This window comes from Tursiops truncatus, chromosome 19 (genome assembly GCF_011762595.2).
Source record: "Tursiops truncatus isolate mTurTru1 chromosome 19, mTurTru1.mat.Y, whole genome shotgun sequence".
Lineage (NCBI taxonomy): Eukaryota > Metazoa > Chordata > Mammalia > Artiodactyla > Delphinidae > Tursiops > Tursiops truncatus.
The window spans coordinates 18,234,678-18,250,464 of record NC_047052.1 but is presented as its reverse complement, the minus strand read 5'-3'; the positions used below and the strand labels follow the sequence as shown (position 1 = coordinate 18,250,464).

Here is a 15,787-nt window from a genome sequence, read left to right as displayed (position 1 = left end):
TGCTTGCAAAAAGAAGGGAGGCATTGAGTGCAGGAAGGGCCCCCAAAAGAAGAAGGAGAGAAGGCCATTGTGAAGAATGGACCTATCTGATGCCAAGGGATCACTGAAAAGACCTGGAGGTAATCTGGTGAAGCTAAGTCAGCAGTCAGCAGATCTGGTGCTGACTGCTTGACGGTGGAGTCTCCTGGGTGGCTTGGTGGTGACAGTGCCCACTTCTCCCCAACCTCTCTCCCTCCAGTGCACCATGACACTCATCTACCTCACTGTGGAGGATGTCTTCCTGCTCATCAACTACTTCAGCTTCAGCTACTGGTTCTTTGTGGGCCTGTCTGTCGCTGGACAGCTCTACCTTCGCTGGAAGGAGCCCGAGCGGCCCCGGCCTCTCAAGGTCAGTGGCTCTAGGCTAGGAGGGGTGGGCCATCTCCCCAAGGTGACTTCTTCCCCATACCCCATTCTCCTGTTCCCCCATCCTACTTTATCTAATATCTCACCTCCCTTCATTTCAGCTGAGCCTGTTTTTTCCCATCGTGTTCTGCGTATGCTCCTTGTTTCTGGTGGTTGTGCCCCTCTTCAGTGACACCATCAATTCCCTCATTGGCATCGGGATTGCCCTCTCTGGGGTCCCCATCTACTTCCTGGGTGTTTATCTGCCAGAGTCCCGGAGACCACTCTTTATTCGGAATGTCCTTGGTGAGCTTCTCTTTGCCTATCACACATTGGCCTTGTGTGTGTGTGTATACAAAGACGCATGCACAGGTGGGTGTGGTGGCTAACAGCTTCCACATACTAGTGATATGCTGGAAGCCTGGCCGCCCCTTTTGGTCTTGACATGATCACTTTAATTCCAACTTTAGATTCGTATTTTGGGGTTAAAACACTCCCTCCTGAAAGTTCAGTCCATATAGCAAGACAAGGAGTCATGCATCAGACTCTCTGGTGGGGCATGGGATGGAGGTCAGTGAGGCTTGCTGGGGGTGAGCTTGGTACAGGGTACCCAGGGAACAGTTGAGAAGGGAACCACATGCTTTTTTTTTTTTTTTTTGGGAACCACATGCTTTCAATCAGCCTGTGGTGTTCAGACTGGGGCTGTGGCTAAATGTCAGTTTGCTAAATTCTATTCTCTATTTTCATTTAGCTGCTATCACCAAAGTCACCCAGAAGCTTTGCTTTTGCGTCCTGACTGAGCTAGATGTAGCTGAAGAGAGACAGGTTGAGAGGAAAACTGAGTAGAGGCCAGAGGTGATATCCCCTGAGGCCTGGAAGGCTGCTACCTGTGGCCACAGCCACCGAAGTCCAGATGACAAGACTGTGTGGACCCAACTCTCTTATACTCAAGGAGGGCTGTTGGCCCACATTATGTAAGGGGGCTCAGGGCTGATGGCCTGCTCAGGTGGTCACTCTCATCGGTAAGCTATGGGTCTCAGGGTCTGGGGCCAGCCCGAAGGTGGGGACTTCAGAGGGTGGTGGTGGCAGAGGGCTCGGGGAATAGGGGAATGGTTGCTTAGTTTTGTTCCTGGTGAGTAGGTGCAGCCCTTGCAAACACTTACTTGGTGAGCTGCATTGGGGGAAGAGGGAGTGCTAGGTTAATAGCTGTGGCTGGTGGTTTCCGAATTTATTTGAGGTTTGAACCGGCAGTTTCTACAAAGGGGCTGCTCTATGGGAAGTTTTCCTCCGATCAGGTCCAAGCATCTGACATTAGAGGCCTGAAATGCTACCTTTCTTCCTCTGGCTCAAAATCCTTCCCTGGTGAAAGAGTTGTATTCTATTATTTATTGATATTATTTAATCCAGGACACCAGTTCTAGCAAAGCATTGGTGTTCATTAATCTACAGGATGCAGTAGGCTGATTGTGTTTAAAAATTCAAAGTATCCCAAAGCAAGTCCCTCTGACCTTAGAGGTGTCTATGTGGTGGTGGTGGGTCAGACTCTGACCACAGATTGTTCTGCTCGGTTTTAGCACAGTCTTCTGTTGAGTCTTACCTGCAGAGGTGAACTTTAAAGATTTTTTACTCATGTACCAGTTACACTTCAGTATACAGATAGGTCACATGTTACAAGCACCTGGCTCAAGTTCCACAAGGACGGGTGAACAAATTCATGAGTCAGAGGTCTGGTAATATTGCTATTTTGAAAGATAATCCTTTATTTTACTTGAGACCTTAGGTCTTTGTTCTGGTTGACAAAAAGCAAATCCCTGGGTTTCTGGTATGAACTCTAAAAGGGGAGAAACTGTCCTAGGATTCAGGTGAATCACTTGAATTCTTTTAGCTGTCAATGGTTTAGAGAACATCTCCTGGACCCAAACTGACAAGTAGCTTGCTCTGTAAGGGCCGGTATGAGGGGCTGCTGTGCAGGCCCATGCAAGCCCATCTTGGTGCTAGAAGTGGTCATTTTTCTGAAAACCTCACACCAGGCTGCATCCTCCTCCTCTTCTGTCCCTGACACCAGGCTTGTTTTACAACTGAGCCACCTTGGTGTGGATCATCGGGATAATGCACTCATCTCCTGCCTGCCTCCCCTTGCCTGAGGTCTGGTGGGGCTGCAGTCTCAGGAAGAGCTTGGTACTTTGGAGACTTCTATTTTCTCTGTGGAGATCAGTGAAGACTCTGGAAATAAAGCTGCTTCAACCTCCATCAGCAGATTCATGATCGGAAGCAACTAATTCTGGTGCTCAGGCTGTGCTTTAGCACCCAGGTCTGGCCAAAGGGGTAGGTTTGCCCTAATGGATGTTCCTTCATGGGCCACATGGCTGCACTGGATTGGACAACTGTCCTGTGATGCTTCTAGACACTGTCATCCTGGACCCAGAAGAACCTGCTGGCTTGGTATGCCCCATGGGCTTCTTGTCCTTAGGTTTTGAAATTGGTCAATGATAAAGACGGGAACTATGAGGCAATCTACCTTTCTGACAATTCTTCTCCACCAAACCGGCCCCAGTTGCAGAAGAGGGACTAACCTTGGTCACACTTGCTCAATAAAGGCAATTTAGGTGAGCATGCTCACAGCTGCCTTTGGTTCAGGGCATGCATGCATCTGTGAGAACATGGGAGTACATTCCTACTGTCATGGGTTGGGGATTTGCCTGACAACAGGGAGTCTTGTGCAAAGGCTGACTTGCCCAGACTGTGTAAACATGACTCCTGTCTGACCCAATCTGGCACCTATCCCAGGGATCCTCTGGAGCTAATTCTTCAAGCAGACTACACTTGTCTTTGAAGGATCCCTGACCCAGGCTTTAGTTTTCTCTATTGAAGTAAATGACCAGCTGATCTTGGGAACTTGTTGCCTCCCAGTGGCTCCAGGGGGAAGCAAGGCCCTCACACTCCAGGTGCCCTAGTACTTGCTTAGTGAGCCGTCACCCTCCTCTCATTACTGGATGGTGACCGCATTCTTCCCCTCTGTGCTGGATACAGACTTCTCCCAGGAAGCCTTCTGAGGGAGGGATGCCAGAGACTCCTTACAGCACTCAAGCTTCCTAGTGGAATTAATTTCTGCAAGGTCTTTGTTGTTTATCTCCTTCAATCCTTTTCCTGGCGTGCTAATCCCTTTTGCAGTGGGTACAGTGTGTGAAGCTGTCAGCCCTTTAATGTTAGCAAACTGTAAATGAGTACAGAAACAGCAGTGAGCACATTATAATGGCAGAGTGGTTTTCAGTCCTTTGTTTCTATGCTTACAGGAGACTGAGATGACTAGTATTAGATCTGTAAGTTGCTGCCTGTTATTGCAGCACTGAATTGCACCTTAGTGGATAGTTAGGTTGGGAAACCAAGTCTGTTTGTTGGTTTTATAACTGCAATAGTAGGGCCCGAGTATACACACACATGGAAATTAATCACTTTGGGGGGTTTAACAACTTGTAGATAAGAAGATAAAGATGTACAAAAAATAGAAAGTGAAATGGGTGCAGGTAGGATAGAAAAGTAGAGATGCTTATGGAATCTTAGAATTGGCAGGAAGAAGACATTTCCTTGTGTAATTTATCTTCCCATGTGATAATAAGTCTGTGCCACAGGGCAAGAGGGCACACCTTGAATCAAAGTTTCTGTATACTGTTTCCCTAGACCTGTGCAGTCCAGTATGGTAGCTACTAGCTACATGTAGCTAGTTAAGTTAAATAAAATTTAAAAATTCAGTTGCACTAATCACATTTCAAGTGCTCAACAGCCATATGTGGCTAATGGCTACTATTGCACAGTGCAGATATAGAACCTATTCGTCACTGCAGAATAAATGCTAACTCAGTCAGAGTTAAGGCATTTGTGGTTTGGAAAGGAATAGGGAGAGAGTGTGCTTACAAGAGATACCAATTTTGGTAAAAAAAAATTGGTCCTGTTGACTGTAGTTTGTTTTTGGTGAGTGCTGTGTCTAGTTAAACATTTCTCAATGGAAAGCCAAGTTTAGGATGTGCTTTGCTTTTCCTCACTTGCCTTAAGTTCTTAGTGTCTGAAACTTCTCACCAACCCCTCCCCCTTTTTGGTGGGGGGTAAAGGGATCAGGGAGTATGGTGGGAAAGCATATAAGATAGTCAGATTTAAAAACGTTTTAAAGGAATTACTTGCTCTCTTGTTCAAAGTTAGTTTTTATTAAAGAGATTCATACATACCCTGTTCCTTGGCACCACTGCCAGAGGAAACTAGCAATCTTTACAGCCATTATCAGAGTCAGGAAGCAGGGAGCTCTTAGCTTTTAACTAAAACCTCTCATGGCTCAGGCAGATTCTACTTTCTTTCCTAATGGCCATTACTATCCAGTCTGTGCCACTACAAGGGACCCACTGCAGCCCTTCTAGACTCTCTCTATCAAAAGAAACAGCCTTTTACTGGAGGCAGGTGGCCTGGGAAAGCCCAGTCTTAGTGCTGACAAAACGGGAGACTCTCTTCCCCTTAATTGGCTTTGGCGTAGGAGGAGAATGGGAATGCAGGTAAAATGTCTGGGCCAGGAAGCTTCACTTTCACAGCATCTCCCCCGCCCCCAGACTCTAAGGTCAGTTTTGATTGAGACGAAGGGGGGCCCTACAGATAGTAGAAAAGACGGACTCCCTTAGTGCAAGTTTTCACCATGGTGGAATGGTGCTGTTGGATATGCTTTTTCCTTCCACGTGTTAAGCTAGGAAACCCGAGAGGATGTTAACTAGTGTGGCTGACACTGCAGTCACAGAACCCTCAGGGGCTTGTGGTAGAACCTCATGGATATCACAGGATCATTAGTCTGAATCCAGGTCATGGGGGCTGTCATAGCCAAATTCCTTCTGCACATCCAAAGGGTATTTGCTCCACATCTGTGGTCCTCTGTTGTCTCCTTCTTCTTCACTGAGGCTGTTGTAATCATCAGAGACTAGAATGAGATAACAGGAATGGGCTCTAATTGTATGGTTTTCTAAATGACCACAAAAGCCCCTTCCCTTCTCAAAAAAGTCTGTTTTGTTTCCTATTATAAAATACTTGCTCAATAAAGAGAACATAGAACAATTTTTAGAAAAGCAATAAACTTCTTACCATGTAAACCAAGTCCTTTAACATTGGAGTGCTTTGTCGTTTTCCCCTCAGTATTTTTTTGTTGTTGTTATAATAGTTGTAGTCATATTGCAAATATAATTTTGTTCCTTGCCACTTCCCCAATAGAATATCCCATAGCTTGATTAACTGTTCCTCTATCATCAAACACCAAGAAAGTCAAAGAACTGTGGTACCAAAGCATCCTTCCTTCCTCTTCCCCCAAGTACCATGTCTGTGTTGTTGCACAGGTAAATGCAACAGTTCTTTGGTTTGTGAAAACCCTGGGCCCACTCCTACTGGCAGACCTCTCCAGCACTCTATTCAAAGTAGGAGGGAAAGGGACCATTGCTAGGCAATGAAAGAACTAAGGATCTGAACCCAGGCCTAACTGACGTTATACCTCCAGCAGCCCCCCTGGGAACACTGGTCCTTGCATGTCCTACAGCTCCACCAGCTTGTGGTCAAGCTGGTGGAGCTCAAAGGGCAGAGAAGGAAAACCAGCTAAGATACACCTGTCAACCTTGCTCACACCTCAGTCCCAGATCCCATCAGTCCCTCCCCAACCAGGGCTGCTACCACCTACCTCTGGAATCTTCATCTCCGTTACTGTTCTCCTCCTCTGGGTACTCATTGCGCCAATTATTCTCACTGTTCTCATCATCTTCATCTTCATAAATGTCCTCTGGTTGTTGGTCATCATTCACCTGCACATCTCAAAATAAACATGAGTATAAGTCAAAACCTCTAAAGTTATGCTCTGGGGGAAGCTATCAGCAGACCAACTTGGAGAGATGTCATTTAAGGGTGATGTGTGAAAAAGAGAAAACATAGGTGTTAGTTTGCTAGAGGCTGTAGTAACCTTAGGCTATGAGAGGGAGACGGTAGCCCTACTCTACTCAGAGTCCAGCTCCAGGAACCACATTTCCCGGTTGGATGATCTGAACTCTACCAGAAGGGAACGCAGCAGGGTGCGGAGGAGAGACAGCTCTGAGCAGGTGATGGCAGTGATCTTCAAACTGCTGAAGGCCAGCCAGGTAGGAGAGGGATTATATGGATTACAGGTGATGCCAAAGGTTAGAGCCAAAACCCAAGTGTGAAATGCAGAAAGGAGGGGGGCTATGCAGTAGTCCAAGGTGGGTACCAAGGTGTGAGACTAGTTATAGTGCAGGTGTGGGATAGGGTGCTTCTCTCATAATAAGAGGATGAGAGGTAGACCTTAACTTTTCTCATTAATAATTTTAGAATTTAATAACGTCAGGATGTTAGCTTTCTTAATCCAACGTTTTTCACCCTTTAAGATACAATTAAAAAAAAAAGAGCTTTTGTTTCCATAGGTCTCTTACACAAAATGGCTAAGTATTTCCATATAGCCTATGCACATTCTCTCATATACTTTATTCTTTTAGATTTTTACTTATTTTTTAAATTAATTTTTATTGGAGTATAGTTGCTTTACTCCTCTCACATACTTTAAATCATCTTTAGATTACCTGTAATACCTAATACAATGCAAATACTATGTAAATAGTTGCCAATGTGCAGCAAATTCAAATTTTGCCTTTTGTAACTTTCTGGAATTTCCCCCACCGGAATATTTTTGATCTGTAGTTGGTTGAATTTGGGGATGCAGAGCCCACGGAACCTGCAAATTACACAGGGCCAACTGCATAAACAAGACTATGTTGCAAACCTTGTAAGAGACTCATTAAGAGCAAAAATTATCAATGTAGACTGTCTTTCCCAAAATTCCTGCACTAAACCCAGGTTTCTAAAAGGCATTTAGCATAAATTTTTCCTTTTAAGCAAGGATAAGAAGAACTAAGAACAATGGCAATCAGGAGTAGAACCTAGGGAGGCAAAGCATGTGACTAGAAAATGAACTGAGGCTGCCTCATGCCCCCTGCCTCATGGGCCCCCTTACCAACTCCCACTCTTGGCTATAGGGCTGCACAGAGAGGATGTTCTCAATCCATCCTGGAGTGGCCATGTCCAAATAGTAAATGTCATACACATAGTTGTCCTTCTGTTCCTCCTGGTACCCAACTCTTGGTCCATCTTCAGATAAAGTCAACCGCTCACGGATCAACTCTACAGAATTGCAGAGGATCACATCTGGGTCAGATGTCTGTAAAGAGAACAGCAGATGATACATGCATAACTTAAAACATGGATGTCCCAAGAGGAGGAACCTAAGACCTCGGTGAAGGAAGCCTCCCTGCAGTTCTCTATGTTGAATTCAAGATTCTTATCCCCATGGCCTACTAGTCTCTTCTCAGTTTAGTACTTTTTTTAAGATAGAAGCTTCCTGCTCTTTTGTGCTTGGCTGACATAAGAGCACATGGGAAGACGCCTGAGGAAGGGGAGAGCCAGCAGAGCTGGCTAGTCTTGCCCCCAGGCTCTGCTTCTACAGGTCTTCTCTGAGCTCCTTTGGTATGATGTTCTCCCCTTGGAGATCCACAGGCCGACAGCAGCACCGCTATGGTTGACCCCCAAATGGGTCTGCATTTTGTGCGGCCTCCTATAGGGGCCTAAGGGCGATTCCTGGACCCTGGTGACTACCACCAGCCATCACCCACCACTTGGCTTGCTCACCCTGACATCCTGCTTTTAATCACAAATGAGGAGTGGCCTCCCCTATAATCCTTTTTCTGTATTTTTTTTTTTTTTTTGTGGTATGCGGGCCTCTCACTGTTGTGGCCTCTCCTGTTGCGGAACACAGGCTCTGGACGCACAGGCTCAGCGGCCATGGCTCACGGGCCCAGCCGCTCCGCGGCATGTGGGACCCTCCCGGACCGGGGCACGAACCCGAGTCCCCTGCATTGGCAGGCAGACTCTCAACCACTGCGCCACCAGGGAAGCCCTATAATCCTTTTTCTGATAGTTTGAGATGGATTGTCCCAGAATAGAACTTGCCCAGGTAAGATGTGCTCCAGTGGCAAGAGGCTGTGTTGTCTAGGGTAGCACAGGTCACTTTGGAAACCATAGGGACATACTGCCAGTCACTCTCGACAGGTTCATCACCAGAAGCTCTGCAGCTCAAACCAGACACTATACAGGGGGAAGAGGGGGGTGTCCCATGGCCAGGGCAGATAAAGGGAGACCAATGTTCTCATCATTTACAGGCTACAGGGAATTCTTTCTTGCTCCAAAGTCAAAAGGAACTAGAGATGTCAGTTTTTGTGCAGACTCTTGACCAACCTCAAAGCTGCTCACAAGAAAACTTCTGGTTCCAACTCACAAGCCCCCAGCCTTCAGTTCAACAAATTATGCAGCCGTTAAAATATTTACAAAAACTAGCAATACAGGGACTTCCCTGGTGGCGCAGCGGTTAAGAATCCGCCTGCCGACGTAAGGGACATGGGTTCGAGCCCTGGTCTGGGAAGATCCCACATGCCGCGGAGCAACTAAGCCCGTGCGCCACAACTACTGAGCCTGCATTCTAGAGCCTGCGAGCCACAACTACTGAAGCCCGCACGCCTAGAGCTCCACAATAAGAGAAGGCACCGCAATGAGAAGCCTGTGCACCACAAGGAAGAGTAGCCACCGCTCGCTGCAACTAGAGAAAGCCCACGTGCAGCAACGAAGACCCAACGCAGCCAAAAACAAAAAAAATCTCTTTAGATTTTTGGACGGCTTTAGAATACAAACAATAAAAATAGTTTTAAAATACTAGGCTCCAATCTATTTTTAGGATGCCTGATATTACTGTAAAGCCCTGTTGTTTTCCCAAAGGCTTGCATCAATTTTAAGCACAACAGTCGTACAATTTTAATCACAGCCTTGCCAGCAGAGCTACCGGCAACCCTTTTCCTGATAGTCTAGTAGGCATAAAACCTCAAGTTTGCTTTCAGTTTAAATTTATGTTCTTTAATAATTACTCTGCACAAACATTTTTGATGTGTTTACAGTTTGTATTGCATTGTTGGGAAAATCTGTGTTTATATCCTTCCTAACTTATCTACTAGGTTTTCTTATATGATTTAATGAGCTATTTAATTGACTTGATTCCACTGAACATTGGTTTGCTTTTAAAAATGTGTAACTCATGATGCAGTGTGGAATTAGTTTTGGTAAAAGAGGTGGCTATGGACATCATGCCCAAATTGTTATCCACGTATACTAGGAATGTGATTAAATATCTTTTGCTTGATATATTTTGAATAAAAATTTCATTTAAAAAAATAAATTTATTTTTTATTTTTGGCTGTGTTGGGTCTTCGTTGCTGCGTGCAGGCTTTCTCTAGTTGCGGCGAGTGGGGGCTACTCTTTGTTGGGGTGTGCGGGCTTCTCATTGTGGTGGCTTCTCTTGTTGCAGAGCACAGGCTCTAGGTGCGCAAGCTTCAGTAGTTGCAGCACACGGGCTCAGTCGTTGTGGCGCACAGGCTTAGTTGCTCCGCGGCATTTGGGATCTTCCCGGACCAGGGTTTGAACCTGTGTCCCCAGCATTGAGCACTGGCAGGCGGATTCTTAACCACTGTGCCACCAGGGAAGCCCAAGATTTCATTTTTTAAACTTCAGAAACTTAAAAGGAGATCTGAAAAATGTTTATCAAGAGGGGGCATACCTTAGATTGAGAATTTTCTATTTCTTTGGTCTTACTGCATGTAGTTGACTTTGCTTTCTGGTTTTTTTTTTTTTTGTTTGTTTGTTTTTTTGCGGTACGCGGGCCTCTCACCGTTGTGGCCTCTCCTGTTGCGGAACACAGGCTCCGGACGCACAGGCTCAGCGGCCATGGCTCACGGGCCCAGCCGCTCCGCGACATGTGGGATCTTCCCGGACCGGGGCACAAACCCGTGTCCCCTGCATCAGCAGGCGGACTCTCAACCACTTCGCCACCAGGGAAGCCCGTGACTTTGCTTTTTGGAAGTGAGGTACAAAACTAACTTAGAAAACGTAATTAGTAGAAAGTAACACTGGGGGCTTCCCTGGTGGCACAGTGGCTGAGAATCCACCTGCCAATGCAGGGGAGAGGGGTTCAATCCCTGGTCCAGGAAGATCCCACATGCCGCGGAACAATTAAGCCCGTGCACCACAACTACTGAGCCTGAGCTCTAGACCCCGCGAGCCACAACTACTGAAGCCTGCGCGCCTAGAGCCCGTGCTCTGCAACAAGAGAAGCCACTGCAACGAGAAGCCCGCACACCGCAACGAAGAATAGACCCCACTCGCCTCAACTAGAGAAAGCCTATGCACAGCAACGAAGACCCAACAGAGCCAAAGATAAACTTAAAAAAAAAAAAAGTTAACACTGAATTAAATGTGAGAAGACTTGCATTCTAATCCAAAATCTGCCTCAAGCTTGGTATGCTACCCAGGCCTGGTCCTTTAACCTCCCTTTGATGAGTTTTCCCATCTGCTTTAGGATTCTTTACCTTGGTCAGAATCCTCCAGTGATTCCCCATCTCTGGGTGAAAGGCAGTGTATCCTTGCAACTACCTAGTTGAAAGGGTTTAGCCGGTATCCTCTCCCCAAATTCCTTACTATCTTCTCCCATCCCCCTGGGCTCCATGCACAATGACCTTGCAAACACCAGACAAATTCAGCTTCAGGGTCTTTGCACTTAGAGCTCCTCAGTGTGGAATCCCTCTGCCCAAGATATCCGCAGTGCCTTGCCATTCAAGTCTTTACTCAAAAGTCATTTTCTCAGTGAAAATGACACTGAAATGGGAGCACGCTCCCCCCGCCCCCAATAGCCCATTTCACCATCTAACATTGAATTTGTTTGATGTTTCTCTCCTCTACCTGAATGTTAGGTCCTCACTGCTGTTATCCACAGAACCTAAGAACCATGCCTGGCACATAGTGGGCGCTGAGTAAATACTTGTTGAATGGATAATCTAACCTGTAAAACATGTCCATCAAGCTGGATGGATCATCCATCTCTAAAGTGAAGCCATGTGTACCCTCCTTAACTGTGTGCTAACTTTGCGTACTCTCTGTCCCGAGAAGCCCAGAGCTCGACTCCCGGCGTGTACTCACTTTGCAGGAGATCGCGGCGGCCTCTGGGTCTCCTTCCTCGTGGACCAGGTCCAACAGCTGGAAGCCTGCGTCCTCGGCGGCTTCTGGGCTTCCCGGCGCGTCCTCGGACCCCAAGCCGCCCGAAGGAATTCCCGAGGATCGGCGGCTAGAGACTACCCTGTAGCGGCCGTTCTGCCGGATCTCCCGAGCCGACGCACGGAGATGACGGCGGATACGCTGCTGGCTGCCCTGGGACGGGCGCAGGGCGGCTCGCACAAGCGGCTGTACTGGCTCCTCCTGCGGGGAGTGGGGAGGGGGAAAAAGCGGGGGTGTGGGGCGGCATAAGCAGGGGTTCGTGAAAGGGTTAGGGAAAATGATGCGCCCCAGCTGCGCCCTAAGATCCCTTTCACACTGGCTCCCTCCCGGCCCTATACCTGGGAGCGCACGGTGGCCACCAACTGGAAGACATTATTTTCTGCTGCTCTCTCCAGATCCTCCGGAGGCGTCTTTTGGGCTCCCGACTCAACTGCGCTGGAGCAGAGGCGTTTACAGGCAAGGACAAGTGCCTCAGCGGGTTCCGCACTGCGTTTCCGCTTCACGCGCAGGACCGCTGTCATGCCGGCCTCCATAGCAGCTATCGTGGAGCACTATGGGAATGCGCGGGGTGCGACGGAAGAGCTTTCCAGTTCTGCTTCCGGGCCCCACCCACGGCCCGCTCAGCGGGCCTAGGGAAGTCCCGCCTTTGAACGCCTGCCGCGGCAAGATGGCGGTGGCGGCGGAAGTGAGTGGAGAGGTTCTCAGGGCTGGTGAGGCGCCGGGCTGGTTGGGAAGGTGGGGTCGCGGTTGACGGGTCGGGTGCAGCCAGCATCCTGTGCTCAGCACAAGGCTTCGGCGGAGGAATGTGGCATGGTCGTACTCGGACACTGGGGTACGCATCTCTTCGGGACGCTGGAGGAACTTTCTAGAATCCGTATGGGGCTGCTCAGAGCTCCCGGGCCGGCGGTAGTGCGGGGTTGTAGGCGGTCCCTGGCTCTGCCATCCAGTCGGGTCATTGCTTCTAGCTGGGCCTGTTACTGAGCACCTCCGCCGGGACCTGGATCATAGTACTTGGTGCCTCCCTTCAGCAATAGAGACCCGCGTCGCAATCCTAACGGAGATTCAGCCATCGCGCCCCGACTGGGCCACGGTTCCCTGGCTCACTGGTATTTCCCAGTCACAGTATTCTCAGTAGTTGGAAATCTCGGTAGTTGGAAACCAGTCTATCTACCACACACTGGCCAGAGCGGCCCTGTAAAAGCGTACATCCAACGTAGATATTCTTTTGCTTAAAACCCTTGAGTGGCTTCCAGTGCATTTAGAACAAAATCCAAACACCTTTCCGCAGCCGACATTGCAGAAGCCCACCCCTAGTCGCCCATCATTTCTTCTGCTCAGAGTGCTTCAGTCACTCAGGCTTTTGTCACTCTGCACCTGGTTCTTTACATCTTAGGACCTTTTCTTGGAAAAGTTGGGGTAAGGATTCCTGAAATATGAGCATTGCACTTTCACAGCTTTTAACCTGGGTTATTCTGTAGGCCTCCACTTAGATGCTCTTTTCCTCAGAGAGTCTTTCCATAACTTTGTTATTCTCTTTCATAGCGTCCTGTATATTTCCTTTCTTGCCCTCAGGTAGTCTTTAATTGTATATTTATATTTACTCTCTTTCCCCCATTAGGGTCTGTAAATTCCTGGAGGACAAGGATCTCTTCTGTATTGTTTGTGATAGTTCTCTAGTCCTAATACAGTGCCTGGCATACAGAAGGTGCCTAGTAAATTTTGAATAAATGAACCAGACAGGCGTCTGCTCTGAAATCTGACTAGTAAAGCAATTAGGGCTTGGCATGGTGATTTCCATTAACCCTGTGAATTCCCAGCTCTTGTAGAATGAGGAGGAGGTTAGAGTATCCTGAATCTGGAGTATGGGCTCCTTCTTGGAGAGGACAAATCCTAATAATACGAAGAGATTCATCCATTGAAGATGTTTAGTGTTCACCCAGAGAGGTTACAGGACATGGTTCCTGTCCTCAAACATTTATTTAGACTTATATGAAACCAGTGACTTCTCTACAGATCTGAAAAGACACTGTGGTCCTAGTTACAGCCTCTGCAACATCATAGGTGAAAAGGGAATTCTATAAATTACAGTTCTTTACTATACTCTTAACCTTTAAGTGACTTTATGGTTGATTCCACGTGGACCACAGGATAAGGGTTTCAGGACTCTTCACAACATGGACCCCACCAACATGTTTGACCGCTTGTTCAGTGAAACTTCAGCTAAATGGATTAGTTCACTGTGTATGATTGTCTAAGCCTTTCTAATCTGGTGAAGTGCTTTCTCCCTCTTCTCACCCACCTAAATCCTACCCATCTTTTAAACTTTTGTCTACTACAGCATTTGTTGGACACGGTTATCTAAAGCATATTACAAATTACGGTAGTTCTAGATACTCTGTCTTTTAATAATAAGTATTAGCAGAGATGTGCAGAGCTGATTGTTGCAGCGCTTTTCAAACTGTAGGATGCAACCCTTTGGTGAGTTATTAAATCAATTTAGTGGATCGTGACCAGCATTAAAAATAAAAATTACATACAGTGGACTATATCAGAGGGTTTTGCCTACAGGAAGACTAGGTATTGTTTCGTGAAACTTTACATGTGTGTGTGTATGTTGTGTCTCAGGGTAAAGCATATTTCTTACTGGGGTTGTCAGAAAGCTTGAGAGCCACTAAATTAGAGATTAGACATGCTGAAGTAGAGTTAGAGGTAGAGTTTTACTGAAGGACAAATTGACTACTTTGAGCCAGTCCAGTGACTGCCTGAGTCTTTTCAGAAAAGATTGTTCTCCATCCTCTAGTATAAGAATTCAGTGTTTACTTAGTTTAGATAACTTCAAAAGAACGTAACTCTTGGCAGTAAAATGCCTTAGGAATGTTTAGGGTCCTGTGGAGTAGGCATTCTTTCTAAGGTTTCCTGATGATGGATCAGTGTTTATCAAGAAATGAAGGGGAGTGTGGAACACTTGCTGTTTTCTGAATGGTAAGAGGGAGGGCACTATGAGAGGCCATATCTGCTGAGAAGTACTTTCAGACTTTGAGCTTTGGTGTTTATCTCTCAGAAATAGATACCTTTGGAGAAACAGACCATATAAGATATGCATCTGGTGACATTTATTTGAAGCCTTTGTTTTTTTTTCAGACGGAGAAAGGTTTTTAAAAATTGTTTTTAAAATTGAATATGGAGTGGATAAGTAAATTGTTTTTAAAATTGAATATGGAGTGGATAAGTAATCATAAAAAATAGTGAGGCATAAAGAATGACAATATCATGGACACCTGTATTCCCACCACCCGGGTTTTTTAATTTTTAATTTTTTTAAAAAAATTTATTTACCTTGGCTGTGTTGGATCTTCGTTGCTCCGTGCGGGCTTTCTGTAGTTGTGGCGAGCAGGGGCTACTCTTCGTTGTGGTGCGCGGGCTTCTCATTGCAGTGGCTTCTCTTGCTGCAGAGCACTGGCTCTAGGCGCGCGGGCTTCGGTAGTTGTGGCACACAGGCTTAGTTGTTCCACGGCATGTGGGATCTTCCCGGACCAGGGCTTGAACCTGTGTCCCCTGCATTGGCAGGCGGATTCTTAACCACTGCGCCACCAGGGAAGCCCCCACCACCCAGTTTTAGAAAAATAACAATACTGTTACTTTTGAAGTCCCTTGTGTGGCCCTCGTTGATTCCATCCTTTTCCCCTCCCTCTTAGAGGTAACCACTATCCTCATTCCTGCCATGCTTTTTAGTGTGATCCCTGAAGAATATATTGTTCTATGTTGAATAGTTATAAATTTCATATGAATGGAATCATTTGTATTCTGTGATTTGCTTCTTTTTTGGCTCAATGTTATATTCCTGGGATTAGCCATGTTTGCATATAGCTCTGATTTATTTGTTCAGGTGAGGTTTCTTTGTTGGTTTGAATTGCTTTTTCTTTGTATTTTTCCTTAAACTAAGTGTTTACCTTTCTGAGGCAGTATTGGTGACACTCCTTTACCACCACCCTGATCGATCTCTTTGTGTTCTCCTTTCCTTCTAGCCCTTTCCTTTGCATTATTTCTCTTCTTACCTGCCTTCACCTGAGGCTGTACTCAGATGCACCTGTAAGGGTCATTTGACCCTATTGGAATCGTTGAGGACTGCTGAAGTTCCCAGATAGCTTTCTGAGTTTTTGTCTTAATAGTATTTGATGTTATATGCTGAATATAAAACCAAGTAACTCTGCTGGAAAGATTAAAATGCTGATTAACA

At 46.5% G+C, this 15,787-nt stretch overlaps 3 protein-coding genes across 13 annotated transcripts in view; 2 read left to right on the top strand and 1 right to left on the bottom strand.

The window, feature by feature from the left end:
• SLC7A6 (solute carrier family 7 member 6) overlaps nt 1-2,634 on the top strand; it is a 36,265-nt gene extending 33,631 nt beyond the window's left edge. For 6 of the 7 annotated variants that reach the window (XM_033844756.2, XM_033844754.2, XM_033844757.2 and 3 more), the window contains exons 9-11: nt 239-388; nt 507-690; nt 1,136-2,634. In XM_033844756.2, the coding sequence (XP_033700647.1) occupies nt 239-388; nt 507-690; nt 1,136-1,230 (429 nt within the window). In that variant the 3' untranslated portion in view covers nt 1,231-2,634. The remainder of the gene's footprint in view (nt 1-238; nt 389-506; nt 691-1,135) is intronic. The other variant, XR_004523294.2, reaches the window with a different exon arrangement.
• Nucleotides 2,635-4,562: 1,928 nt separating this feature from the next.
• Nucleotides 4,563-12,110, bottom strand: SLC7A6OS (solute carrier family 7 member 6 opposite strand). Its single transcript, XM_004327555.4, has 5 exons — nt 11,889-12,110; nt 11,476-11,751; nt 7,418-7,621; nt 6,080-6,200; nt 4,563-5,335 (listed from the first exon to the last, which is right to left on the bottom strand). The coding sequence occupies exons 1-5, from the start codon at nt 12,081-12,083 to the stop codon at nt 5,205-5,207; spliced, it is 927 nt and encodes a 308-aa protein (XP_004327603.1). The 5' UTR covers nt 12,084-12,110; the 3' UTR covers nt 4,563-5,204.
• PRMT7 (protein arginine methyltransferase 7) overlaps nt 12,104-15,787 on the top strand; it is a 47,608-nt gene continuing 43,924 nt past the window's right edge. For 2 of the 5 annotated variants that reach the window (XM_019935634.3, XM_073796350.1), the window contains exon 1: nt 12,104-12,235. In XM_019935634.3, the coding sequence (XP_019791193.1) occupies nt 12,104-12,235 (132 nt within the window). Of the gene's footprint in view, nt 12,383-12,416; nt 12,657-15,787 lie in introns of those variants that run through there. The other 3 variants (XM_019935636.3, XM_019935635.2, XM_019935637.3) reach the window with 3 other exon arrangements.

What these genes read in the sequence shown, in the direction of transcription:
- SLC7A6OS (XM_004327555.4), bottom strand. Translation starts at nt 12,083, where the DNA reads ATGGAGGCCGGCATGACAGCGGTCCTGCGCGTGAAGCGGAAACGCAGT. An exon ending in CCGCCGCGATCTCCTGCAAA is followed by an intron (nt 7,622 to 11,475) that starts GTGAGTACACGC and finishes TTCTCTTTACAG; the next exon opens with ACATCTGACCCAGATGTGAT. An exon ending in CGGAGATGAAGATTCCAGAG is followed by an intron (nt 5,336 to 6,079) that starts GTAGGTGGTAGC and finishes ATCTCATTCTAG; the next exon opens with TCTCTGATGATTACAACAGC.